General features: G+C 36.6%; 1 protein-coding gene across 2 annotated transcripts in view; it reads left to right on the forward strand.

Moving 5' to 3' along the window:
* Positions 1 to 26,760, forward strand: part of LOC131153564 (glutamine--tRNA ligase) — a 53,699-nt gene that overhangs the window by 14,490 nt on the left and 12,449 nt on the right. For both annotated transcript variants that reach the window (XM_058105951.1, XM_058105952.1), the window contains exons 5-10: positions 5,505 to 5,600; positions 17,180 to 17,241; positions 17,369 to 17,470; positions 17,573 to 17,671; positions 21,160 to 21,312; positions 21,397 to 21,452. In XM_058105951.1, the coding sequence (XP_057961934.1) occupies positions 5,505 to 5,600; positions 17,180 to 17,241; positions 17,369 to 17,470; positions 17,573 to 17,671; positions 21,160 to 21,312; positions 21,397 to 21,452 (568 nt within the window). The remainder of the gene's footprint in view (positions 1 to 5,504; positions 5,601 to 17,179; positions 17,242 to 17,368; positions 17,471 to 17,572; positions 17,672 to 21,159; positions 21,313 to 21,396; positions 21,453 to 26,760) is intronic.

The raw sequence follows: 26,760 nt of genomic DNA on the forward strand, positions 1-26,760 counted from the left end.
GCAATTCTAGAATAAAGAGACAAAAAGGAACGTAACTTGCATATTTTTTCAGTGAAGAAGATTCCATATTGGTTGGTGTGGAAGAAAGTTCTTTTTTATGGCTTCTTTGTGGTGTGTGCGCAATGGAAATTTTAAGGGGATGCATTTAATAGATGTTCAATGGGATTGGAAGTTTCTTCTAAGGGCATGCTGATTTGAATTTGCTGAATTTTTTGTGTTTCATTTTTTATGTTTTGTTTTGTTTTGGGGATTCCTAGATTTTATTAAAGTGATGTCTAATGATTTTCCTTTTTCTATAATAAAAAAGGAAAAAAACATCATTTTTTTTTTATAAAAAAATTGTTGGGTTGGATAGGTTTGAGGAGTCTGATATGTTAAGATGAAGAGAAAAAGGCGAGGACGCTTGCTCTTTGCAATGAGTTGGAGGTGGACATGAGTAGGCACTAAGGGGATTGCAATTCTGACTCTATTTTATTTTATATTTTTTTTGGCACGTGGGAAGAGGAGGAGGGAATGTTTTATTAAGGAGTTGGAATATGTTGAGAGTGCACTCTAAAATTGTGGCAAAGATTACCACTTTTTACACACGTGTTTATTGTTGAGCTCCCAAAGTGATTGAAGGTGAGGGCCCTTGATTGGAGCCCCAATTATGCTGAGTTCAGCTTAGTGTCTTTAGAGACCCCTTGAGGATGAAGAGATTAAAAAAAGGTGTTTGAATCGAGCAGGGAGATAGTGGTTTCACAATGGCCATATTCCAGAGAATTGGGAGGCCTTTCAAGAAGAAATCTCGAGGTTTTTCGAGGAGTATCGTTGTAATGGGTTGGTGGGTAATAGTGTGGATTCTACCTTCATAGCCCTAATCCTCAAGAAGGAGAGATCTGTGACAATGAGGGACTTTAGGCCTATTAGCCTTGTCACTAGTATCTACAAGTTTCTCTTGAAGGTCTTTGCCAAGAGACTGCGAGAAGTCTTGGGGGACATAGGGACCATGGTGCAATCAATGTTTTTTCGGGATAGAAATATTTTAGATGCTCTGCTTGTGGTCAATGACGTGGTGGAGAATGTGAGGAGGGGTAGAAATTTTTTTTTTTTTTTTTGCCCTTTTTAAGCTTGATTTCAGGAAAGCTTATGATATGTATGGTAAATTGGAGATTTTTAGACAAATGATGGGTTAGAAAAGTTTTAGAGAGGTGCAGGGAAAGTGGATAAGAGGTTGCTTGATTTCGACCTAGTAGTTATTGTCAATGGTCAACTTAGAGAGTGGTTCGGGGTTACTTAGGGGCTTCACACCAAATTGGTTAATCTTTTTGCTCAATATTATAAAACAATTGAAATATTGCTAAATCATCAATTCACTTGGTAAATCTTTTTGATCCGAATCTGTCAATCACAAGATATTGAACCTATTAGATTGAGTTAGACTTGGTTGGTTTGAAACCCCGAAACAACTATTATTTTATTGTTTCCTTACATGATTGCCTTCCAGTCCTCTACATTTGTTTGAGAAAGACGCTAAAGCATAACTTTAGGTCTTCTGTTGCATTCACAAAACCATTCTTCACTCTTGGAGGGAGGGGTGTAAGTCAGCTAAGGTGGTACTAGTGTTTTTTTGTGTTGTTAAAATTGTTGATTTTTTTAGTAGTTTGCTCAATTATTTCTTCTTTCTTTTTATTAGAGAAAGGATAAACATGAAATTGGATATTTTTTTTGGTTAAATTGTTAATAAACACCAAAAGTTTAGTTCTTTATTATTTTTCTTGATCCTTCCTTTAAACAACAGAGTTTAGTTTTCTATCAAATTTTCTTCTCTTCTTACCTTTGCTTTTTGTTTAGAGAGAAGATACACATGAAAATGATTTTTATTGTAAAAATTTGGAACATAGTTTACTATTTTTCTGTACATATGTTTGTATATGCTTGTCATTTGCAATTTTTTTTTGGAAATTTAAAATAAATCTTATGATTCGATTTGATTCTCGATTCTTAATTCCCAAAATTCGGATTCTGATTCAAGATTTGAATCACAATTTGACAACTATGGCAGATACCTTGAACACTCAAGCGCGTTAGGGCTTGGGGTGGTCTTAGGTCTTTGTGTGGAGAGGGAAGAAGTGGAGGTGCGTGATTTAGAGAGCTTTAAAACCAAGGTGGGTTGTGTTTTGAGTGGCTGTTTTCTTATCTTAATCTCCTTTTTGGGGGCAATCCAAACTTTGTTGCCTTGTGGTGGGTATAAAATTGGAGGGTCTAAGAGGGCATATTTGTCCTTGGGGATTGTGTCACACTCATTAGTGTCTCACTTTCCAACATCTCTATTTACTTCCTTCGCATTTTTAGAGTGCCCTCGAATGTTGCGAAGGCTCTAGAGAGGCTAATGCACAATTTTCTCTAGTCGGGTTGTGGGGAGGGAACGAGAGACTTGCTAGTTAGATAGGAGGTTGTTAGAAGGCCCAAATTTGGAGGGGGCTAGACCTGGGACTTAGCAATTTTTATCCGAAAAAATCTCTCTAATTGGTAAATGGTTGTGCAGGTTTTGTTGGAAGTTGATTCCCCATTGCGAGGTGATTAAAGGTAAATATGAACTCCATTGAAATGAGCTGGGGACTAGGGGAATAGGCATTATTTCTCATGCTTGGATGCTTGTTTCTTAGGGCGCCAATTCTTTCCTCTCACTCGTATCAAAGTGGGTAATGACATTGGGGTTTGCTTTTGGGAGGATGTTTGGGTGAGTGAGGACTCTTTTTGAGCTAATGGTGCCTTGTTTGTTTCAGTGTTCTTTTCATAATGCGCTTACCGGTTCCTTCTTTTCTTCGAAGGAGGGCTCTCTTTCGTTCGATTTCCACGTTTTTAGTAATACCAATGAAAGAGAGAATAATGAGCTTGCGCACCTTCCTTTTTTTGTGGTGGATCACTTTGCTCCTGTCAATATTGAAGATGAAAGGGTTTGGGAGGGCGATTCATCAGGTACATGTTCTTCAAAATGTTTACTTTCCTCCATCCTAAAAACCCTTTCTCCCAGTTTTTGTCCTTGGAACCACATCATTTGGAAGGTTAAGGTCCCTTTGAATTTAGACCTTCATTTGGGTTGTGACCCTGAACAGGATTAATATGCCTGATTGTTAGGGACAAGAAGGCCCTACGTGTCTCTCAATCCAGACAATCTGACATGTACCTAGAGTGGCGTGAGTCCAGAAGAACAAATTCTCACCTTTCAAGGTGGCAATCAACTTGTAAAGAATGCACTCTTCTCTTGCTTTGGTGAAACTTGCTTGTGAGAAATTGGGGTTTTGCCTTTAGATAGAAAGGGCTGCGTTTTATGGTGTGGCATGGTTTTTGCTATGCTATGGACTTCTTGGATTGAGAGGAATGCAAGAACTTTCAAGCGTCATACGACTTCTTGCTTGTTATGGGATAGATTGGTGTTTTTTGCTTCTCTTTGGGTCTATTTGTTTGGATTTTTTTGGGGTTCATCACCATCCATTGAAGGGATTGGAAGGCAGCACTATTGTAATTTTTTCAGTTGTTGCTCTTTGTTCTTACTTCTTAGAGGTCACCTTGTCCTCATTTTATTGCAAATTAATTTGGTCCTTAATAAATTTTCTCGTGTAAAAAAAATGAGTTTACATAAAATAAGATTCATTGGGGATGATTTTTTTTTATAAAAGTATACATAGAGACCATATTCTAAAATTAGAATTGAATAGACTAGTGCTACATGTTATAAGCATCATATTTTAGTTAATGCAAAGAAAAATATAATGTAGAATACTTAAATATTGTTTACTTGTAATCACTTGCAACCATGTGATGAATTTACTAGCCTATGTTGTGATAGATTGCCCCGTTCCCCCTTTTTTTGAAAATTTTGGTGGCATTTGTGCATATAGTTTATGAAACTGCATGGTTTTATAATTTTTGGCTTTTAATCTGGTTGCTCATAAGCGTGTCACAAACGGCCTGCCTTGACCTAATGGTAAGGTTGTGTTACATTCGAACCTGAAGGTCAGAAGTCCAAGCCATAGTAACAATCTCTCCCAATGTTATAAAAGGCGAAGGCGAAAGGTGAGGCGTGTTGGGCCATAAGTCTTTTGAGATTTTATTTTTAGATAAAAATATGAGAATAAATTACATATTTTAAAAACAAATAAAAAATTAAGAAAATCACAAATATAATGTAAAAAAAAAAATCAAATATAATTTGCAAACTACTTGTTGGACATTCAAGAAAATTGCCAACTTAAAATCATTACATAAATCATGAGAAGAAATAGCTATAACATTACAAAGTTCAAATTATTTTTCTAGATCTAAGATACAACTAAATTGTTTTGGAAAGGTTGAGAGTCAAGAGTTTTAGAAATCAACTCATACTATGACATTCCTTTTATATAAACATGGAGCTAATATTTTCTAGCCAAATCTTACTTGAGAATCACACACCCAAAATGCGTAAGCCTCAAGTAAAAAGGCGAAAAAGGCATGCCTTTTGTGCAAATGCGTAAGCTTCAGTGTGTAATGTGTTAGCCTTCTTGAGATTTGGTATTTTAGATTAAGCCTCAAGGCGTTTTAGGCATGCCTTGCCTTAAGGCTTGATTAAGCCTTTTAAAACATTGATCTCTCCAAGCATGGATGTAAGACTACTTACATCATGCCCTCCCTACACATTGCATGGCATGGGAGATTTTATGCCCTGGATGTTTCATTTTACGTCTTTTATCTGCTTGTTTTTGTTGGCGTGGAGCTGGAAATCATAATTTGATTGTGTTTGAACCATCATTGTCATTGGGGGCTAATTAAATCTTGCATGAAAATTTTGTTAGTCATTCATATGAAGTACATACTGATGGAGAGAACCCTAACTGCTGTTGCTTACTGGGATAAACTACCATCTTTTGATTGGTTCATATTGGAAGCTATGCCATTCCATATAGCTCACCATGTATGAGTGCCTGGGTTTTGATTTTTTCATGAATTATTTTTCTTGCAGTCTTGTAAGGTTTGGTTGTGTTGGTTTCCTTCAAAGCAAGTTAATGACTCCATTGTTTGCCTTGAAATTTTCTTTCTAAACATGAAAATATTTTGATGGTCAATTGTCTATTTATTGAGGAGATGCCTCTGCTCAATGGGACATGTTTGAATTGCTGTTGTTGGTAGTAGGGATGACGTGCCATGGAATACATTGTCACTATTTGAACATGAAACCTTCTTTTTATTAAACAATTAAATGTTAAATTTAGCGTATAAATTTTGGAAATTGAATTCATAACTTATTCGTTGCCTATATTAATTGCTGCTTTCCATGTGTAAAGTCAATTGGGTTGACGTAAGCTTGTTCTGCCTAATATTGCGCTTATTATATATAATTAGAACTTTTCATAATATGAACACTTTTTACTTTGACCTGTGGAAAAAAATTGCATCCTTGTGAATTGTGTTGGCATGTTGTTCTGTTCCCATCTAGAGTTTTATGTTCTGATAATGTGGATTTTTTTTTTATTTGCAAGCAGGGGTTGATGTTTCTACTGAAGATATTCAACACACAGTCAATGAGATTTTTGAAGAGAAGAAGAATTCAATTTTGGAGCAACGCTATCGAACAAATGGTTTGTTTGTGTGTGTACGTGCATGCGCGCTCGTTTTTTTTTTTTTTTTTCGGATTAGTGTGGAGTTGCTGCTTATAATGTTGATTGATTTTTCTTTTCTTTTTTGCTTATTTTTTATGCTTTTCGTTATACACTAGATGGTAGTTATATTTGGCTTTGGAGGTTGTTTTATTGTTATTGAAGATGATGGGATTTGGATCCTCTGATTTAATTTCATGGTTGGAGCATTTTTTGCACTTTTTTGGTGCATTATTTTTTAGAACCCTATTGTTTCTACTCAGTGAACACCCCCATATGTTTCTATATTTTTTTGTACATATGCATGTACATACAAATGTGCGTCATTATTTTTCTGGAACTTAGATGCTTATAGCCCATATGCCTGCCTATGGTTATATTAACACTTCACCTAAAAGCTTAAGCTATTAGGTTGTGGGCCAACAGTGTATATCAAGCTTTAAAAATTCTGTTAGGAGGTTGCACACTACTGAAAGTTAAACTGTAAATCCTGGTTTGATGTTGCTCGAACTTAACCAGCTGTGACTTTGCTTGAACTGTTTAACTCAATGTCTCATGCTTTTAGTCTGGATTTCCTTGTATAAATGGAAGATATTTTGAACTGGTTATTTTTTCAAATAACCGATATTTTGTTCATTCATGCATCCTCTCATTTATTATCAATCTGTTATAGAGTCCCCCTTGTCTCTCTCTCTCTCGCTCCCTCCCTCTCCCTTTCTTCCAACCTATGTGTGCATGTTATTGATACCTTAGTGATTTTCTCACTAATGCATTTGAAAAATCATGTTTGAAACCCCCTTCCTTTTTCTCCTCTTACAAGATGCTGACCTTCATATCTCCTTGAATGCTATTATTGCGCTTGCAGTCTGACTGCATTTTTATCATGATTTACTATTATCATTATTATTATATATTACTATTATTCTTATTTTAATCCAACGATAATTTTTGCATTCGGTTTGCCATGTATGGTTTTATAACAATTTTCTATGGACAACATTCTACATGGTCCTTGAGAGTTTCCCCTTCTCCCAAGGCCATTCGGTTGTGACTATGAGCGTACAAAAGTTTATAACATTTTTGTTTGGTAGACAAAGAAGAGAGATCATTAAAGAAGAAAGTATGTACAGAAAGGAAAATATAGAATCCTCCTAAGGAGAGTGGAAACTAAAAATACTATAAAATAAAGCAAATAAGGTTGATTTAATCAAATTATTAAAGGAGCTTCTATTCTTGTCTCATGATTAGTGGGGAGTGCTATCTTTATAGGATTTTTTTTGTAAGTTTGTTATTTTTATTTTTATTTTTATTTTGATAAGTTAATTGGCTTCGATGTTGTTTATAGAACAAATTCTGTGAATAGCCCCAAAAGTTCTGCCTGGCCAAACCTAATCAGGGCATAATGCTGCTTCTGAAAATTGCTCTTTTTTTTTTTGTGATTTATTATTAACATTTGTCGAGACTGGACACTTCTGTGGCATGTGATATGGTGCTCTTTCGAGCTTTTGATTGCTATTACTACTGCTGCTGCTGCTATTATTATTGATAGTAGTAGTAGATAAGACCTGGTTGGTTATTATGATACTAATGAACTTTACCTTTTCTGTTTTGACTGATTGTGTGAGAAAATCATTTTGGATTGCTACCCTTCGTGCCCTTGAATCAACCACATGTTGATGTCATTGTAATATGGACATATTTATGTGAATGTCAGTTGCAGTGCATTGACTGTCACGGATCTTCTGGTTAAACTGTTAAATTAGGATGGCTTCAGTGATCTTTGTACTTCAGGAAGGAGTTCCTTATGAGTCTATGACCCAGATGTTTTTTTTTTTTTTTTTCCATAGCAAATAGGTAGTAATTATAGGCAGTAGTTATGAATTCTTTAATGTCTCCTATTTTTAATTTCTCTCCTCTATCAAGAAGGTGGATGCCTAACCCTTCTCTTTGTTATTCTCTCACTCTCTCAATAAATCTTCTTTTTATCGCAAGAACGAAGCTCAAGGGTTCGCCATGTTCACGGAGGACGATAATCCTGAAGGTTCCTGCAGTTTTTTGAGAAAGTTTGAAGATTAACTTAGAGTGGTTGATATATGCTGTAGAATGGGGGGTTCTATTTTCTTTTTCGTAGAGTCCAAGACTTTTGAATTCTCAGTTGAGGAGGGTGGTTCTTATGTCATGTTACGCATTTTTGAGCGAAATCGACACTCTCTCCGATCAGTTTGCATGGGCAAAGAGAGTGCAAAATGTTTGCTAGATAGTGTGGAGGAGCCAATGTCCAATGTAATTCCTGGTAATTTTGCACGAACAATCAGAGATGGTGAGAAAGTATTTATTTTGCAATTGGGATCCAATGCACATGGTTGTTTTTTAATGATCTCGGAACTTATCCATGGCCGTCAGAAAGGATTTCTGGTGGTGCCAGAAGGAAAACTTGGCAGTGGGTGGAGAGGGTTTGGATTTCATCTTTGGAAAGCCATTGCTCCTAAGACGTTAGCTAGCAAACAGTCCTTAGCCAGCAAAAAGACATCCAAAATTTTTTTGTTGGCAGCGGTGGAGGGGGGTTGGAGAGACGATGGTGGTAGCAAGAATGGAAAGCAATTAATGCCATATTCTCAAAATTCAAAATTGAGAAATTATAGCCACGATATACGTGATTTGAGTACTGGGAAGGAACAGGCAAAATCAAAGGCTAATGTTTCGGTGGAACTTACTGAGAACGTTAGAAGTAACACAAATGTATCTCTGAATATAAGCCTCAGATTACATAGTGGGCCGGGTGGAGAATGGGAGGTAATATGGTCCAAAGTTACTCAAGCTCAGGAAATGGGATGTACAGAGAAGATCAAGGAAAACAATAAAAGTTTTAAGCCCAAAGCTCCCTTCAAGCCAAAGCCCAAGCCCATCTCAGTCTGGCGGCGCAAACCAACACAAGCCCTTCAAAACAATAAGACCTAGACTCCAGAATCGTCATCTTCAGCCTTGGGGAGTTCAGCAAGAAGGGGCAATGCTATGGTTTTCGATTCAAAGCGATCTGAAGTTGATCACCGAAGTGCGTCGATGCTTGCTCAGTCGATGAAATCTTCCAATGACATCAAGACTGACAGTATCAGCATCGATGAGCCCAATAATGAGCTCTTAGGCTCCGACGAGATTGATACAGAGCACTTAGGCTATGATGAGGCCGGTAAAGAGTCCCTTGGCACCGGTGAGTCAGCAAACACAGCCGATGGTGAGGAAAACTTGCAGCGAGACATCCAGTTGATTCTTCAAGAACATTCAGGAAATATTTTCAGGAAGTGGGGAAATTCTGAGCAGTGGGTTGCTGAGCTACCTAACGAGAGGGGTTTGTCACCTTTAGTAGTGGAACCACTAGCCTATTCTTTACCCTTGACTATGGAAGGACAGGAAGTTGTGGATGTGGAGAGTCCAGTGAGGGAAGTACCTTATTCCGAGTGGTTCCAAAGAAGATTTAAAGGGTTTGAAAAATTTCTGGCCATGTCCTTACAAGGTTTGGAAAATCAAGTAACCACTTTTTTGCTTATGGTTGAGGCTGAATTACACCGTAGGGCTACTTCCGAAAAAAATGCACGTGACTTGAAGAGAACTGGTGCGAAAGGTTTAAGAGAACTGAAAGGTTTATTCAGTTTGAAAGGTTTATTCAGTTCAATTAATTATGGTTCTACTTCATCTAGGGGCAGTGGAATTAATAGGGAGGGGGCTCTCTCCGCTTCTAAATGAATCTGAAAATACTTTCTTGGAATATTAGAGGATTGAATGAGGTTGAGAAGAGGCTTCAGATTCGTAATTTGTTGCGTACATGGAAACCTGATATTGTATGTTTGCAAGAGACTAAACTTGAATGGATTACTAGAGGAATTGTCCGAAGTATATGGAGTTGTCCTTATGTAGACTGGTTGTATTTGGGTTCAAAAGGTGCTTCTGCAGGTATCGTTCTGATGTGGGATCGAAGGGTAGTGGAAAAGGTGGAGGAAGCAGTGGGGTATTTTTCTGTTTCATGCAAATTTAAAAATGTTGGTGATTAATTTGAGTGGGCTTTCACAGGTGTTTATGGGCCAAATTTGAACAAGAGGTGTAGGAAAATGTGGGAGGAGCTGGCAGGGCTGATTTGTTGGTGGGATTCGCCATGGTGCCTAGGTGGTGATTTTAATATTATTCGTTTCTCATCAGAAAGACTAGGGGCTGTAAGTTATACATGGGCTATGCATGAATTTTTGGATTTTATCTCTTTTCATGGGCTGATGGATATATCTATGGAAGGAGGCCTTTACACCTGGTCCAATTCTTCCTCCGCTTCGAGAATAGATCGGTTTCTTTTCTCTCCGTTCTTGGCGGATCACTTCACTCAATTTTCATAGAGAAGGCTGTCCAGAATACTTTCTGTTCACTACCCAATTCTGTTGGAGAGGGGGTGTCATCGGAGAGGTAGAACTCCTTTTCGCTTTGAAAATATGTGGTTAAGGGTGGAGAACTTTGTTGATAAAGTGAAGGAGTGGTGGGCATCCTATTCGTTCCAAGGAAATCTTAGTTTCATACTAGCTAAGAAATTGGCAGCATTGAAGTTGGATTTAAAAAAGTTGAACGAGGAGGAATTTGGGAATGTCATTGTTAAGATACAGGAACGTTGGAACAAATTGAATGACTTGGATGTTAGAGAGGAAACTCATCCTTTAACAGCTGAGGAAAAGTTAGAACAAGCTACTCTCCGCACCAATATTGAAAAGATCACTCTTTTAGAAGAGATTAGTTGGAGGCAGAAAGTCTAGGGTGTTACATTTGAAGGAGGGGGATGCAAATACCAAAATTTTCCATGTCTTCCAATCAAGGTATGATTGCCGATTACATCACTCAATTTTTCATGAATTTATACTCTGAGCAACAAGTTAGTCGATCATTCCCAGAAGTCTTAGTATTTCCAAGAATATCCGGTGAGAATGCAGATTTGCTAGATAGACCATTTGAGGTGGCGGAAATTTTTGATGTCATACAAAATTTTAATGGTGATAAATCGCCTGGACCATATGGATTTACAATGGCTTTCTTTCAAGTTTGCTGGGGGATTCTCAAACCTGACCTTATGGCTGTGTTCCATCATTTTTTCGCTAAAGGCCAGTTTGAGAAAAGCCTGAATGCTACTTTCATCACTCTCATTCCTAAAAAAAATGAAGCAATTGAAGTAAAGGATTTTCGCCCTATTAGTCTTGTTGGGAGGGTTTATAAGATCATTGCTAAGGTTTTAGCCCCCAGACTTCGCATGGTTATGGAAGATATAATTTCAACTTCACAGAATGCTTTTGTGAGGAACAGGCATATTCTTGACCCTGTACTTATTGCTAATGAATGCCTTGATAGTAAATTGAAAACTGGGGTGCTAGGGCTACTTTGCAAATTAGATGTTGAGAAGGCTTTTGATCATGTAAATTGGGGTTTTCTTATGAAGTTACTAGAACGGGATGGGTTCTTTGCCAAATGGAGGCGGTGGATTTTCTTTTGTATATCTACAGTTCGTTTCTCCATTCTGATAAGTGGCACTCCTTGTGGGTTTTTTGAGAGCTCTAGGGGGTTAAGACAAGGTGACCCATTGTCTCTTTGTTGTTTGTCTTGGTTATGGAAGCCCTGGCGAGAATGTTGGATAAAGCTGTCGATGATGGTCACATGTCAGGCTTTGGTGTGGGGCGTATAGAGGGAAGAGCTTTTGTGGTGACTCATATTCTCTTTGCGGATGATACTCTAATTTTTTGTGACACTGATCTGGATCAGATTTTGTTTCTCTGTGTGATTCTTATGTGGTTTGAGGCGGTCTCTGGTTTAAAGATAAATTTGGGCCAGTCAGAGTTGGTTCCTGCTGGTACGGTGTTTAATTTTGATTTATTCTAGCACGTCCTTGGTTGTAAACAAGGTAATCTTCCTATGAAATATTTGGGTCTTCCTTTGGGAGCCAAATTCAAGGATAAGACAATATGGAATCCAATTTTGGAGAAGATAGAATGAAGGTTAGCTGGGTGGAAATGTTTGTACTTATCTAAGGGAGGTAGAGTTACGTTAATTAAAAACACTCTATCTAATTTACCCACTTACTTTCTATCTTTATTTCCTATTCCTGCTGCTGTGGCTAACCATATTGAGAAACTTCAAAGCAATTTTTTATTGGGTGGCATTGGTGATGAACCAAAATTCCATTTGGTTAAATGGGATACTGTTTGCTCTCCCATTTCTTCGGGTGGTTTGGGGATAAGGAAGGTAAGACAGTTTAATGAAGCTTTGCTTGGGAAGTGGTTATGGAGATTTGGGATGGAGAAGGCTGCTTTTTGGAGGCAAGTGATAGAGGTGAAATATGGCTGTGAATGGGGTGGTTGGTGTACTAGGCCTGTTAATGGTCCACATGGTGTTGGCTTGTGGAAAAATATTAGTCGGGGATGGCCTTCTTTTTCTGGCCACGTTCTATACGATATTGGAAACGGGTCTAAGATGAAATTTTGGCAAGACCATTGGTGTGGTGAGACGTCTCTTGCAGTCAGCTATCCTGATTTTTATAGATTTTGCCGAGATAAAGAAGCTAGCGTGGCTGAGCTTATGAAGTTTGATTATGGAGTCTTGTTTTGGGATGTAAGTTTCTTTAGAGGTATGCATCTTCGGGAATTAGAAGCCTTGACTGGTTTTATGGATACCATATATGGTGCATTGGTGAAGGGGTTCAGTGAGGATAAGATGTGCTGGAAATCTGATAGAGAGAAGGGCTTCTTGGTTAAAGGTTATTATGGTATTTTAATGGGCTCCAAAGATTGTGGCTTTCCTTGGAAAAGTATTTGGAAACAGAAAATTCCATCTAGAGTAGCTTTTTTTGTTTGGACTGCTGCTTTAGCGAAATGCTTAACGATTGACAATTTACGAAAAAGAAAGGTTTGGATATTGGATTGGTGCTACATGTGCAAGTGTAGTAATGAGATGGTTGATCGTCGTTTTATTCATTGTCCGGTTGCAATGGACTTGTGGGTTATGGTGTTGGATTTGTTTGGAGTGAGCTGGGTTATGCCGCAATCTGTAGTGGGACTTCTAGCATGTTGGCAAGGCAGATTTGGTCGTTGTCGAAATGGGTTTATTTGGTTGATAGTTCCTCATTGTTTATTGTGGTGTCTTTGGAGGGAGAGAAATAGTAGGTGTTTTGAAGATAAGGAAAGATCCATTTCAGACCTGAAGCTATTTTTATTTACAACTTTGATGGATTGGTTGGCTGCTTTGCGAAACCAATCATTTTCTTCTGTTTTTGAGTTACTAATTTCTGTTTTTTATTTGTTTACCCCTTGTACACTCCTTGTGTATTTGGCGTTCATTTTGTTATCAATAAACTTATTACTTATCGAAAAAAAAAAAATAATATATAGATTATAGACTGATATTTTTTCTATTCGTGTCAGGAAGCATTCTTAAAATTGCAAACATCTTTTCACTTTTTTTAATAAATAGGAATATGAAATTTTTCAAAATATTTTTTCCTTTTGGATTTGAAGGAAAGAGTGTTGCAGTGCTGAATCAGTGAAGCATCCGTTTATACTATCTAGAAATCAGTCCACTCTTTGCCTTGTTAGTTGCAACATTACCTAATAATATTGGTATCTAAGTGTCATTATTATGGTTAGTTAAAATGTGTCATTTCCTAAGTCCAAAATTACTTACAAAGTTCATTCACGAGTCACATTCCAAAGTTCATTTGTAAGGTCTTTTGAGTCTAGAAAAGTTAAAAACAGCTATAGTCATGAATTGTAATTTTCCTAGGCACGTTTAATGTGCAAAACTGTCGTTTACTTAGATTTAAATTAAGTCTAGATAACGAAGAGGGCAGTAGAGATATATATATATATATATATATATTTTTTTTTTTCATTTTCTGATCACCAATGAGCCCCGTAGTCTATTTTGATTACACATGCTACATCAAAGGGCTTGCAAATACACACTCAACTTACATTTGGTTTGTGAAATGTCTATTCGTAGGAATAGAATGGTGATAGTATAGGAAATTGATAGCCTACAAAAATAAATTGTGTTGTCATCACGACAATGCAAAAATTTTATTAATCTATAACATGGAATGGATAAGGAATAGCTATTCCCATGGGAATGTTTATTCCTATCCTATTCAATGTTGGATTGAATAGCACAACCTTTTGTATTGCTGGCTTTTTTCTGAATTATTGTATTTATATGCAATTTTTATTAATTCCTGCCTTATTCCATTCTATTCTAAGGAATTGACATTCTGCGAGCCAAATGTAACCTTCCGTGTTACGGATTTAAAGCTGGAGTGATGTTGTAAACATCACTTTCTGTGTCTGTTGTGCAGTTGGTCATTATTTACTTCAGTGTCTAGGCTGTAAAGCTATGTTGAAAACGTCATCTTATGGGTATATATGCTCAGAAATGTTATTGTCTGAGCCTCTGAGGCATACATTATTTTATTAAGGAAATCAATCTCCAACATTTTATCCATTTATACAACAAAAACAACAAAACCAAGCAGGCTATATGAATCCTTTTCCGCCAATTTATGCGATCATGGACCATTTTTTTTGATAGGTTCAAGGATATTAAATCCTTACTCACTATCTTCTCCCAAGTTATTTTAGGTCTATGCCTACCCCTTCTACTGCCCTCCACAGTAAATAAGTCACTCTTCCTCACAAGTGCACTATTTGGCCTAAGTTGCAAGTGTCCATATCATTTGAGTCGTCCCTCCCTTATCTTATCTTCTATAGGAGCTATACCTAACTTACCTTTTTTGTGAGATTTGAGATATCGTGCTTCTCATTCCAATAGAAAATTATTTCAGTGGAATATTTTTATAAATCATCAGGCCTTGCACATGAATATGGGAGTATTTTTAATAACACTTTTGTTTCTAAATCGCCAGGTATTGAATATGTTCTATGTTGTGTAAATATTCATGTACATACAGATGCACATCATTACGTTTCCCCCCCTTTCTTTCTGGTTCTTAGATGCCTATGGTTGAGCTGGAGAAGCAATTTAATTTTGTTAGGCAAAAGCGGAATCATAAATCCTTGGTTTGACTTCACTTGAACTGAACCTGATCTGACTTTTTTGCAAGAGATATATATTAGCTTAGATTGGATAAAAAAAGGATACCAATCTGATTGAACTGTTTAATCCAATGTCTCATCATTCTTTCAGTCTTGATTTTCCTTTTACTATATTTTTGGTTATTTATACATCTCTCATCTATCGTCATGTGGTTTAGTGTCCCATTTATTTCTGCATGTGTGTGTGCAACACACAACTAACTAATTTCTCTTAGTGTCCCATATATTTCTGCATGTGTTGTGTGCGTGTGTGATACATTGCTAATTTCTGCCTAAAACATTTCAAAAGCTATGTTAAATGCCCCTTTCTTTCTCTTCCCTATCTTACCAACATGTTGACATGCATATCTTCTTGAATGCGACCTATCGCTCTTGCAACCTGATTGCATTATTTTTACAATAATAATTTTTATTTTTTCAATCCAACAGTTAGAGCTTTCCCCCCTATGTTTGGTTAACATAATTTTATAACAAGTCCCCTTCTTTAAGATATTCCAGAGAGTCCTGAAGAATTTCCACCTTTTCCGAGGCCATTCAGTTGTCATTCTGTGCATTCAAGTTTATTACAGACTTGAGAGGGTAGATTACATCAAATTATTAAATAAGCGTCTAGTCTTGGGTCTTGATTAGTTTAAAGATCCATCTAATTGGTTTTTATTGTTTATTTTGATGAGTTAGTTTTTATGTTTAGAAAGTAGCTTTGTGAATGCTGCCAAAAGCTGTGTCTGCCTTGCCAAACCTAATCTGGCAGAATGCTGCTTCTGAAAGATGTTCTTTTTAAGATCTATTATTAAAATGTATGGGGATTAGACACTTTTGGGGCATGTGTCACTGTGAATATTAATTGTCACTTTTTTATTAAATGAATTCACTAACTCAGGCTCCTCTGTTCCTAGACTGATTTGCATACAAGCATATGACAATGAGGCTCAGGAATCAGGAGTTGAGATGCCTCTTACCCATTCTTATTTGGGAACACAACCACTTTTGTCTTTGAATCTAAGACACATTTTATGTGAATACCAGTTGAGGTGGCATTGACTGTTGCAGATCTTCCTGTTAAAGTAGGATGATGTAGTTGATCGTTATACTCAGGGAAGGAGTTTCTTTGAAAATTTATTTCATATTTTTTTCTGTTACATATTTTTTATCCAATTCGTTCTAAAGAAATGGAAAGTGTAACACTAGATGTATTTCTTTTTTCAAATTGCCTCATGTGCTGCTCTGGTCTAAGAGCCAATGTTTTCTCCATGGTAAAATCAGTAATAATCTTAATATTTTCTAATATATATTGGACTGTATTGTTTTTCATACCTGTGTTGGGAGAACATTTGTTAATTGCAAAGATGTTTCTACTTTTTTTAATAGAAAGGAACTCGCAAAATATTTTTTATATTTATAGGGTTTTTTTTTTTTTGGGGGGTGGGGGGGAGAGGTGAGAAAGAGAGAGCTTGTAAATTAGAATCAATGTTTTGGAAAACTTGGATGGTAAGGGAAACGTGGGAGCGGTGTTGTAAGTATGTTGTGTACTCTCCGTCTCTCATAGAGAGGATTTAGTCATTATCATTTTTGTTGTCTTTATTGTTGTTATTTTTATTTTTATTATTATTTTTGTGTAGACTGCAAAGCTATGCTGAAAATGCCTTCTTATGGTTTTGTATATCCTTACATAGATTTACAAATGTTAGTGTCACAGCCTTGAACTATTTTATTAGGGGAACAACTGCAGCATGTGATCTTTAAATTATTGATTTAAATGGTGAAGACTTGAGGTGATGCACTAGAGTTCTTTTCTGCAAGCTTGAAGATGCTTCTTGTAAATTATTTCAAAGAAGAGGGATAATTTTGAGACGGATTGCACACCGCCCTGAGGGTGTTGGTGTAGTTGTGTTAATAACTCATCTATGTTCCCATCTTTATTATAAATTGCAAATTCCTAAGGAAGTCAATTAAAAAAAAAAAAAAAAAAAAATTTACGATGGTCGGCCATATTCCTCTTCCCTTAGTAATACAGATTTATTCAAATGATTTCAATTATTGTTTGAAAAAGTATGCAATGTTTGTAGTTAATTTTGTGAACATTGAGTACTGCAAAACAGCGGCTAAGATATGATTTGTTCAGGCTGTACTTGAAAACCACTTTAACATTGAGTAAAATTTATAACCAACTCTCTATGCACTGCATTGCATTTTCCTGGAACAATTCAGGCGATGGGGGTGCCATACCCGGAGGCTGAGCATCTCATTGGCATCATACATATTATAAAACAATCCCTTGTAAGATATTGTAAGCAATGTCTGCAACCAAAAGATTTTTTTTGTCCTTGCCTGGAACATGTACAGAAAAATCTTAGCATGGTTTATTCATTTCCCATCCCAGCCTTTTTTATCATCCTTTCTGGTAGTATACCTTTATCCTTATAAGTTGACATTTTTCTGTAGTTGGTGATTTATTTGGACATGTGCGGAAGAGGCAACCATGGGCTGATCCAAAGATTGTCAAGGTGATGGTCCTCTTCTCTTCTGTCTCCACCGTTTTCATTTTTTTTAACATGAGCTATATCTGAAAAGCTGAAAAGTGTAAATATATTATTTTTGCTTCTGTTCTTGCCATGCCAATTACTGTAACAGCAACTTATTGATGCAAAGTTATACAAATTACTTGGTGAGAGGACTGCCGCGGATGATGAAAAGCTGTCAAAAAAGAAGAAGGAGAAGTCTGTTAAAGTTGAGGTGAGGCACAGTTGCATTGTCCTTAGATCTTGCCTGCACCTTTTTTAATTTATATATGTGGTAAGATTATCTTCTCCATTTGCTTGGCTTTTGTCCATTTAGGCACAAAGTGTTGCTGTGAATGCCTCTACTCCGGTGCAATCATCTGAAGAGGAACTGAATCCTTTTCTGATATTCCCTCAGCCAGAGGAAAATTTCAAGGTGCACCTTTTTCTAGTTTTCCTTTTTTGTTGTATTTTTACTGTATTACACGTTCGACACTTAACTCCTTCTATCCTTGAGTTTACTTTCTCCATGATTTTATTTTGTTCTTTGGCATCATTAATGCATTTCATTTAAATACATGTTGCATTCAAATAATTTATGATGACAAAATTGCATTTCAATGGCGTATATTGTGAGAAGCTATGTTGTGTCGCAGACCTCTGGATATTGTGCTAACATATCATCGGGCTTTAACATTTTGTCTTGAAGCCTATTCCTGTTATTATTCGCCGTAGCTTTGCCTGTATCAATCGACTAATGTTCTATGCATCTTATTATTCATTTTTATTCATATCTCCACAAGTATATTTTCATATTTTTCTATGCTTATATTGAGCCCATGCACATTCAAAATTGAAATTCCACTTTAAATTTTTGTAATTTCATGCCCAATATTTAAAACCCAAATTTGTAATTTATTGGACCTTAAAAGGCATTTTAGGCCTAAAATTAGGAATGAGCAAGCATTTTAGGCCTAAAAATTAGGAATGAATAAGTTTTCACCTAAAAAATCAAGTTTTCAAGCCTATAAGCTTCATAGGAAAGTAAAGAAGGTAGAAATGAGCAAGATTGGATGTGGAGCAGTGCAGCTCTGCCAGAGTAGTGCATGCAGCGGAGTGTGGCCCTTAGCAAGATATGAGTGTTGCTCAGTTCAGTGGATTGCGATGTGCACCCTGTTAACTTTGTGTGTGCACCCTAATTTCCTATATGATGCTCTTTCATGCACATTTGCCCAAAATGGGGCTATTGGTTTAAGAGAGCTCTAATTTTGACCCTAAAGCAATCTTTGAATTATTTTGGACCCTTTGGATGTTCTTATTTCCTCCAAGGAAAAATCTTACTCCAGTAAATTTTATTTGTCTATGAACAAAAACTTGGGTGCCTCTTTTGGTGGGGAGGGAGAAAAGGAGGGGAAGGAGTGAGGGAGAATGCTTTTGTGAAGAGTGTAAAAAATTTAGAGACTGCTGAAATTGTGTTGTAGAAAAAAAATTAAGATTTCTTTAATAAAAGGATCTGTCAAGACAAATTTCTTAAGCGAGTGTGCCCATGCTCCATGGGTTTTGATTTTTTATTTCTCATGGGATAATGGGTATGAGCATGCCTAGGATCTATTTTGATATATATGATTTGGACATGATTTTCTTTTTATTGCAATAGAATGATTGATTGCATGATTGGGGGTATATCAATTATGATTGAACTATGTGGATGATAAAAGTATGCCCTTTAATTGATGTATCAATCTATTTTTTAAAATTTTGTTTTATTTTTATTTTTATTTTTATTTTGGCCCCTTCTTTATAGGGCTTTTAAACTACTAATTGTTTGGCTCTCCATTCAAGAAGGAGATATTTTGGCTACTTGGGATTTCCCAAGTGCAAGCCCATGGCCAAATCATCCTCAAGTGTTCTAGAATTATACTTCAATCCACTTTTGATTTGATTGATTCTCCATGATTTTCTCAGCTAAAACCTTTCACATTGGCTTAGGTGTCAGAACCATGATTTACAAGTTGCTTATTTTTTACTTCCATGTAGGTTTAGGTGTCAAGCCATGGTCCAAGAATATGTGCTTAATGTACTTAAAAGTTCTTTTTTTCTTTTTTTTTTTAATTGTTTGAATGAATTTTCATGCTTGACAGATTATTATGATTACATGTCTGGTCTGGTGGTTACTGGTGATTATTTGGTGTTATTATTGGATATAGTTATTTTATATTAAGTGCTTGGTTGTTCTTTTAAAGTAATTTTAAAATATGACGACTCCATTCTTAAATAGAGGTATCTATTTCCAAAATCATTTTAATTTGGAACGATGCCTAGGTTTATAAAATTAAGTTCCATGGTTGAGGGGTAATGATCTAGTAGGATTCCTGTGACTTTGGTATATGTGGTTTTTAAGCTTGAAATACATTGTTGGCTCAAAGCCTAATAGCTTAAGCTTTTAGGTAAAGTGGTAATCTAACATGGTATTAGAGCACGTTAGCAAGAAGTCTTGGGTTCTAGTCTTGTTGCCTGCATTTAATGTGTCACATTTAAAAATTATTGTATTCCACATGATGAGTGTTATTTTTCATTTATTTATCTCTCAATGTGCTATCAGGCTGCACATGCTGGAGAGTGTTAAATACATTGTTGGCCAACAACTTAATAGCTTAAGCTTTTAGGTAAAGTGGCAATCTAACATGTTGATTTGAGGTAGTGACCTATAATGGGGGACATGAGGCTCCTACTACCAAATTTTTTGTAATATAGATGTGATAGTCCTCCACGTTGCTGGTTAATTAATTTATTGGCATTTAACTTGAATTATTTAGGAATTGTGGCAGTTATAATTTCTAATTTGCTTGGAAAGGAGTAAAAATCATTTATCCATTTTTTTCTAAAATCAATTTTCAACAATTAGAAAGATCCATTAAATGTATATTTTTCAAAATTCATTATTTTCCTAAGGACTTTTTCAAGAAAAAAAATGAAAAACAAACAATTAAAATTTTTTGTTTTGATTGGGTATGGGCAAGGTCTTAAATTTCGATTTTGACTCAAATTTCGAAGCTCCAATAGAACAGAAATTTCGACTGAAATTTCGCTTTTGATGTCAATTTTGATTTCAATTTGAAAAAATAACAAAAATTAGTAGTAAAACATGGAATTCTTTGTGAAACTTTATAAATGATTAACAAACATAATAATATAAGTTTTTGGACTAATATATTACAAATTAAATACATCTATGTTTTGTATGAGATGGAAAAGTTGTAAAATAGTAGGTATGTGTATCAAACATATTTGTAGATAATGTATATTAAACATATTCAGTTAATGCAAATGAAATTCATAAATCATTTAAATATTATTATCGTTCAAATAATGATAGTTTAGACATGAATGGTTAAATAAAATGTTACTGTAAGTTTATTTTTTCATATAAATTTAAAAGTACTTGTAATAATCTTTTGTTTTGATAAAATAAATTAAGAGAGAAATTTCACTTCACTCCTAAATCTCTTATTTGAATTCCAACGAAATTTCGTTATATAGTTAAAATTTCGACAAGTTTCGCTAAAATTTCAAAATTTCAATAAATTTTGGATGATTCATTGAGATTTCGACGGAAATTATGCAAGATAGAAATCGACTGCCATTTCAATTTTGAGGGTGACGGAAATTGAAAATTTTGACAGAAATTTCGACAATTTTGTGGAAATTTAAGACCATGGGTATGGGTGGTGTCCACAAATTCTTTAGCTTGCTTTTGATTTTAACTTGCATCTTGAGTGAGTTTGTGAGGTATTCCTTCATGGTATGCTTGCTTTTGCTTCCATCCTTGCACATTCAATTCCCCCATTAAACCCACAAAAAATGCATATTCTTATTTAAATGAAGAACTTTATGATGACTAGATGAGTTTTGTTTGGACTTTAGGTGCATACTGAAATATTTTTCAGTGATCGCCCTGTGCTGAGGGTGTGCAATTCGAAGGAAATGCTTGATAAGCATTTGAAAGCTACAGGAGGAAAAGTATTCACTCGTTTTCCACCTGAACCAAATGGATATTTGCATATTGGTCATGCCAAGGTAACTACAGCTTATTGAGTTATTGCTTGAGATCCACAATATACTCTGTTAGTGTTTGATACTCATGTGATGACAATTTTTCAGGCAATGTTTGTTAGTTTTGGCCTGGCAAAAGAGAGAGATGGATGCTGCTACCTGAGGTGAGCATTGGTATTTTGAGCTTCTTTAGTTTTATCACATGGCTATTAGGCTTCATTTGGCACCACTTACGGATAGCACTGAATCAAAAGAAATACTGAACTTAATCCTTGTCTCTGTATTATTCAAATCATGGTTGTGGCATGATTTGCCTACCTCACATAGTGGGACTTAATGCATGATAATTCAATGGTCTGCACATGTAAACACAACAGACTGAGATGGTGAAAATATGTCAAATTGCTAACCTGTGTCATCAAGCTGCATTTGAAAATCATTTTCGATATGTTTTGTTATCCTGTAGTATTTGTATTTATTATGATTTTGGCCAATGTGATAGCCAACAAATACCAGGTGGTACATGAGTACATTTGCATGACTTGAAGAAAAACTCAGTTCTTAATTTAGGTGAGGATTTAGAGTTACTGTGGCATGGAAGAACCATCCGACTCCTTGACTTTATTAGGTCTCCCTATGGTTCAAAATATAAGTCACTTTACAAGTTGGCTGAAATGTTGACGAGGAAGTGTCCTAGCTAGATAACTACTTTTAACTTTTATGAAAACACATCAAAATGCTGAGATGTCAATGACTTGTTATTTGATGCATGCAAATGGTTTCACACTATTTTTTAATGTTTTGAATTTGAACAATCTTCCAATATGTTAGTAAGACATTATGTTATACTTTAAAATCAGGGCCAGATGGCATCAAGGATTCAAAATATGATTGAAATTTTCACCATATTGACTGGAGCATAGTTGCACAAAGTGGGTGTGAAATCCTGAGTGGGGGTGCTTGTGTGCGAGAAGCAGAGAATCAGAAGAGTTGAAGGGTAGATGCATCTAGGAAGCATTTACATGAATTATCTATATATATATTTTTTGATCATAAAGGAAACTTTTATTAGAGAAAAACTAGGCACCGAGAAGAAACAACAGAAAACTAAAACAAACACACCAGTTACTGAAGCACATCCAAGAAATCAAGAATAATAGAGAAGTTCCTCTCAGGCATCCACTATGCCAGCTAGAGATCAAAGAAATCCAGTTATCTTTGACATCCTGCAAAGAAGACACTGTCCCATCGAAAGCCCCTTTTTGTTCCTTTCTTTCCAGATCACCCAAAATATAGCAAGGGGAATGAGGGAAAGGGCTCTCCTTTTGAGCTTGTTGGCGCAGATCCCTTTCCAAGCCCAAATCTCACTCTCAACTGAAGCTGCAATGATCTATTTCTGATTTGACCAAGGAAATGACCAAGTTCCAGAGTTTCCTGGTCGAGGGGCAGTGAAGTAGGATCTGATCCACAGATTCTGCTTCTTTGAGGTATAGGAAACACCTATTCATGGTAGAGAAGTCCTTTCTTTGAAGGTTATCAAGGGTGAGGATCTTCCCTAGGAGGTGGAAAAAGCCATCTTGGAGGGGGGGCCGCTGTTTTCCAAATGGGCTTCCAAGGAAAAGAGCTGATGCACTCCATTGGGCAGCTAAGGTGATTTATAATAGGAATTGACTGAAAGTTCCCTCCTTGCCCAGGGACCACTTGGGAATATTGGAGGAGGCCTGGCTCTGAATACTGTAAAGGTTGCTGTAAAAATCAATAAGAGCATCAATCTCCCACCTAAAACATACCTGATCAGGGGAATGTTCCAAACAGTCCCAAGGATTGAGTGTTCCCAGTGTTGGCAAATGATGGCATTTTTTTTTAATTGTAGGAAAGTCCATAAATAGAAGGGAATGAAGCGCTAAATTGCGAGAAAAGAAGTTCTCCCACCTGCTTCTGATGAATTTCCAGACAGTTGTATTATAGTCATCGGTTACCACTCTAGAGGCCCAGTCATTGTGGTGAAGGCCTTATTTAGAAGCAATGACTGCTTGCTAGAAATAATTTTTCTCAGACATGAACCTCCAAAGCCACTTCCCCAAGAGTGGCTTGTTAGAAGTAAGAAGGGATCTAAGGCCAAGATTCCCTTTTGCATGGGTGTTAAACAACCCCCCATCTCAATAGATATTTGAATTCCTCTCTTGTGTTCCCCCAAAGGAATCTCCTTTTATTGCCCCTTCCAAACAATTAGCAGATGATATTTGATCTTTTGTGTTCCCCCAAAAGAATCTTCTTTGAGTGCCCCTTCCAATCAATTAGCCACTGCACTAGGGATTGGAAACAGAGACATAAATGAACTGGTAGATTGGCTAAGGGGCTTTTGATAAGGAGTCTACCACCCTTGGAAGGATACCTCATTTTCCAACAAGCCAGTTTCCTTTCAAATCTGCCAATTATAGGATCCCAGACAGCACACCCTTGTCTTTAAATTTGGCTCCTAGAGGGAAGTCTAGATAAGAAATAAGGAAGCTTCCAAGATTGCAGCGTAGAATGACTGCAAGGAGGGTTCAAGGTCCATAGGGATGATAACACTCTTGCTCAAATTCGCCTTCAGACCTGTGATTGCTTCAAACCCAAGGAGGATGCATCTAAGGCTAAGAATTTGTTCAAGTTCTTCCTTGCAGAAAATAATTGTATCATCTGCAAAAAGGAGACGGGAGACTACAAAATTATAACTGCTCCTTCCAATGTTAAGCCCCACCTTCATTTGCCTTGGTTATCAGATGGATTAGAACCTCCATAACCAAGATAAACAAGAGGGGGGAGAGGGGGTCTCCTTGCTCAAATGATGTGAAGATCTGAAGAACTTTGTAGGGAAGCCATTAATCAACACAGAGAATGATGCGCTGATCCATTTACACCAAATTTCCTCAAAACCCAACCTTCTGAGGATAAAAAGCAGACAGTTTCCAATTCACATGGTCAAGGGCCTTTTCATATCCAATTTACAAGCTAGTCCACTTCTTTTCCCTCCCTTTAAATAGGTATCCACGACCTCATCTGCTTGCCAAAAAGGCATTGTGGTGCTTCCCAACCACTTATGAGATTGCCAATTTGAGCCTGGCTGCTGGAACATCGGAGAGGAGTTTATACAATCTACCAACCATGCTGATGGGATGAGAGTCTTTGATGCTTAAAGCTCCTCTTTTAGGGATCAGAAGGACAAAGCTTGAATTGTGATGCTGATCACAAATCTGCCAGAGCTGTGAAAGTCTTTAGAGACTCCAACAATGTCTTTCTTAAGAAGCTCTTTTTGCCCTTGAAAGAATGCCATATTAAAACTGTCAGGTCTTGGGGTCTTGTCCCCAATGCAGCTCTTGGGAGCTGAAAAATTTTCCTCTTTCTCAAAGGGTCTCTCATGCCATCGAGCTGTGGAGAAGTTCGTATTTTTGAACAAGATATGATTAACAGTTGGTCTCCAAGGTTCCTTCTCAGTATATGGATTTTTGTAGAAACTGCAAATACCCATTTTATTATCTCCCTCCTCCTCAAGGAGCACTTCCACCTTTGCCAACAAATTATATGGTTGGTGTGCATTAGCCATGCGGTGGGAAAAACTGGTGTTCCAGGCTATCTCTTCTGACTTAATCATGACAACAAATGCTTTTTGGAGGGCTACTTGTTTGCTCAATCTTCCGCATTTAGGCTCCCTCTAAGCTCCTGGTTGTCGAGCTCTTTTATGCCACACAATCTCATTTTTCCTTGGAGTGATATTGCCAAGGAAATTTTTGTCCACCACTTCATTTTTTATTTTATCAATTTTAATTTAGAGGCGGCCACATAATGGCCTTCCCTTCAAAAAACATGTTAAGCTACCAATTCTTAACCTTTGTGGTTAAGCCACTTGTTCTCAAAATGGAACGGGGTTGGTCCCACCCGATTCCTCCTCTGTCAAGTAAGATGGGAAAGTGATCCAAAATGGGCCCAGGGACTAAGGATTGTGGTTAGCAATATGTCGATCCTTGAGTGAGAGGTGTGATGCAGGGGCAGTATCAAGGTTTTCCAGCCATGGAGAAATTGGAAGAGAGGAAAAGGGGGGGGGGGGGGGGGAGGGGAAGAGGAGATACTAGGGGGTAAACTCACGTTTAATTCAATTCAAATTCATCAACAACTACCAAATCATGGCTTTCACACTATTTATAAGAAAGCCTCTTTACATAAATTACACATAAACCGCTAAAACTACATTGCATTCCAAATGTACCACTACTTTACACAAATATTACAAATAACCCTCAAATACACATAATCCTATACTAATTAAAACTAAACACCCTTAATAAACTACTAACTTAAACTCACAATTCCTAAATCCTACTCTTCTTAATTATTCTCCAGCAAGTATCCTCCCAAGGTCTTGCTTCTTGTCTTACATCAACTTCTACCCCAGTTAGGAAAAATTCAGCTTCGAATTTCGAATTTTGGAGGATCAAAAGGAAGTAGCAAACTTGGATTCTTTGAAAGCTAGTGCTTGAGTGATACAAGAAACCACGATCCTTTGGCAGCGTCGAGAGTTGGCATCAATAAGCATGTTGGGAATGACAAACTCTACAATAGGAATGTTTGAAGGACTTTGGTTGTCTTAAAAAACATTCATTTCCTTCCTTGTATTGTCTTCAAGCTGAGTATTTATGACTGATTCTTTGTCTTGGTTCATTGGTAGAGCGGACTTCAAAATGATTTTCTTCCCATTATAGTGAAATACGTGTTCTCATGTCCTTGAGTCACACCAAAATCATCCAACCAAGGAGTTTTGAAGGACTTTGGATGTCTTCGAACACATTCATTTCCTTCCTTGTATTGCTTTCAAGCTGAGTATTTATGACTGATTCTTTGTCTTGATTCATTGGTAGAGCAGACTTCAAAACAATTTTCTTCCCATTATAATGAAAGACATATGTGTTCTCATGTCCTTGAGTCACACCTAAATCATCCAATCGAGTACATGGCCAATCGTCATAGGTAGAATATCACAAAAAAAATTATCCAAATATTCACCCATTTGGATGGGAACCAAACATCTTTCATAAACATGTACAATAGAGTTATCAACCCAAAACATCTCATGGGGCTCTGAGCCAAGTTCCAGATGAAGCTGCATTTGAGCAACTCCATTTATAGAAACCAAATCCATTGAACATTTTCCATCAATAATGATTTTGCAAACCTTTTCTCCACATTTGTGAAAGGTGTTGAAGAGCTTGAAATTGTACCCAAGGTATGATAAAATGACATTCCTTTTTTCCTATAATTTTTCACCATGTGGTTGAATTTATGGATATATATGCTGCAACATTGATATCACCAACAACCCTCCAACACAATTTTCGACAAGCCTTACTCCCAATTTCTCAAAAACTATCTTCAATTTTCCTTGATATTGATTGTCCTGCTGAAATGAAACAAATTCACAAAAACTCACAAATTACA

The sequence above is a fragment of the Malania oleifera genome, chromosome 4, assembly GCF_029873635.1.
Source record: "Malania oleifera isolate guangnan ecotype guangnan chromosome 4, ASM2987363v1, whole genome shotgun sequence".
NCBI classification, from domain to species: domain Eukaryota; kingdom Viridiplantae; phylum Streptophyta; class Magnoliopsida; order Santalales; family Ximeniaceae; genus Malania; species Malania oleifera.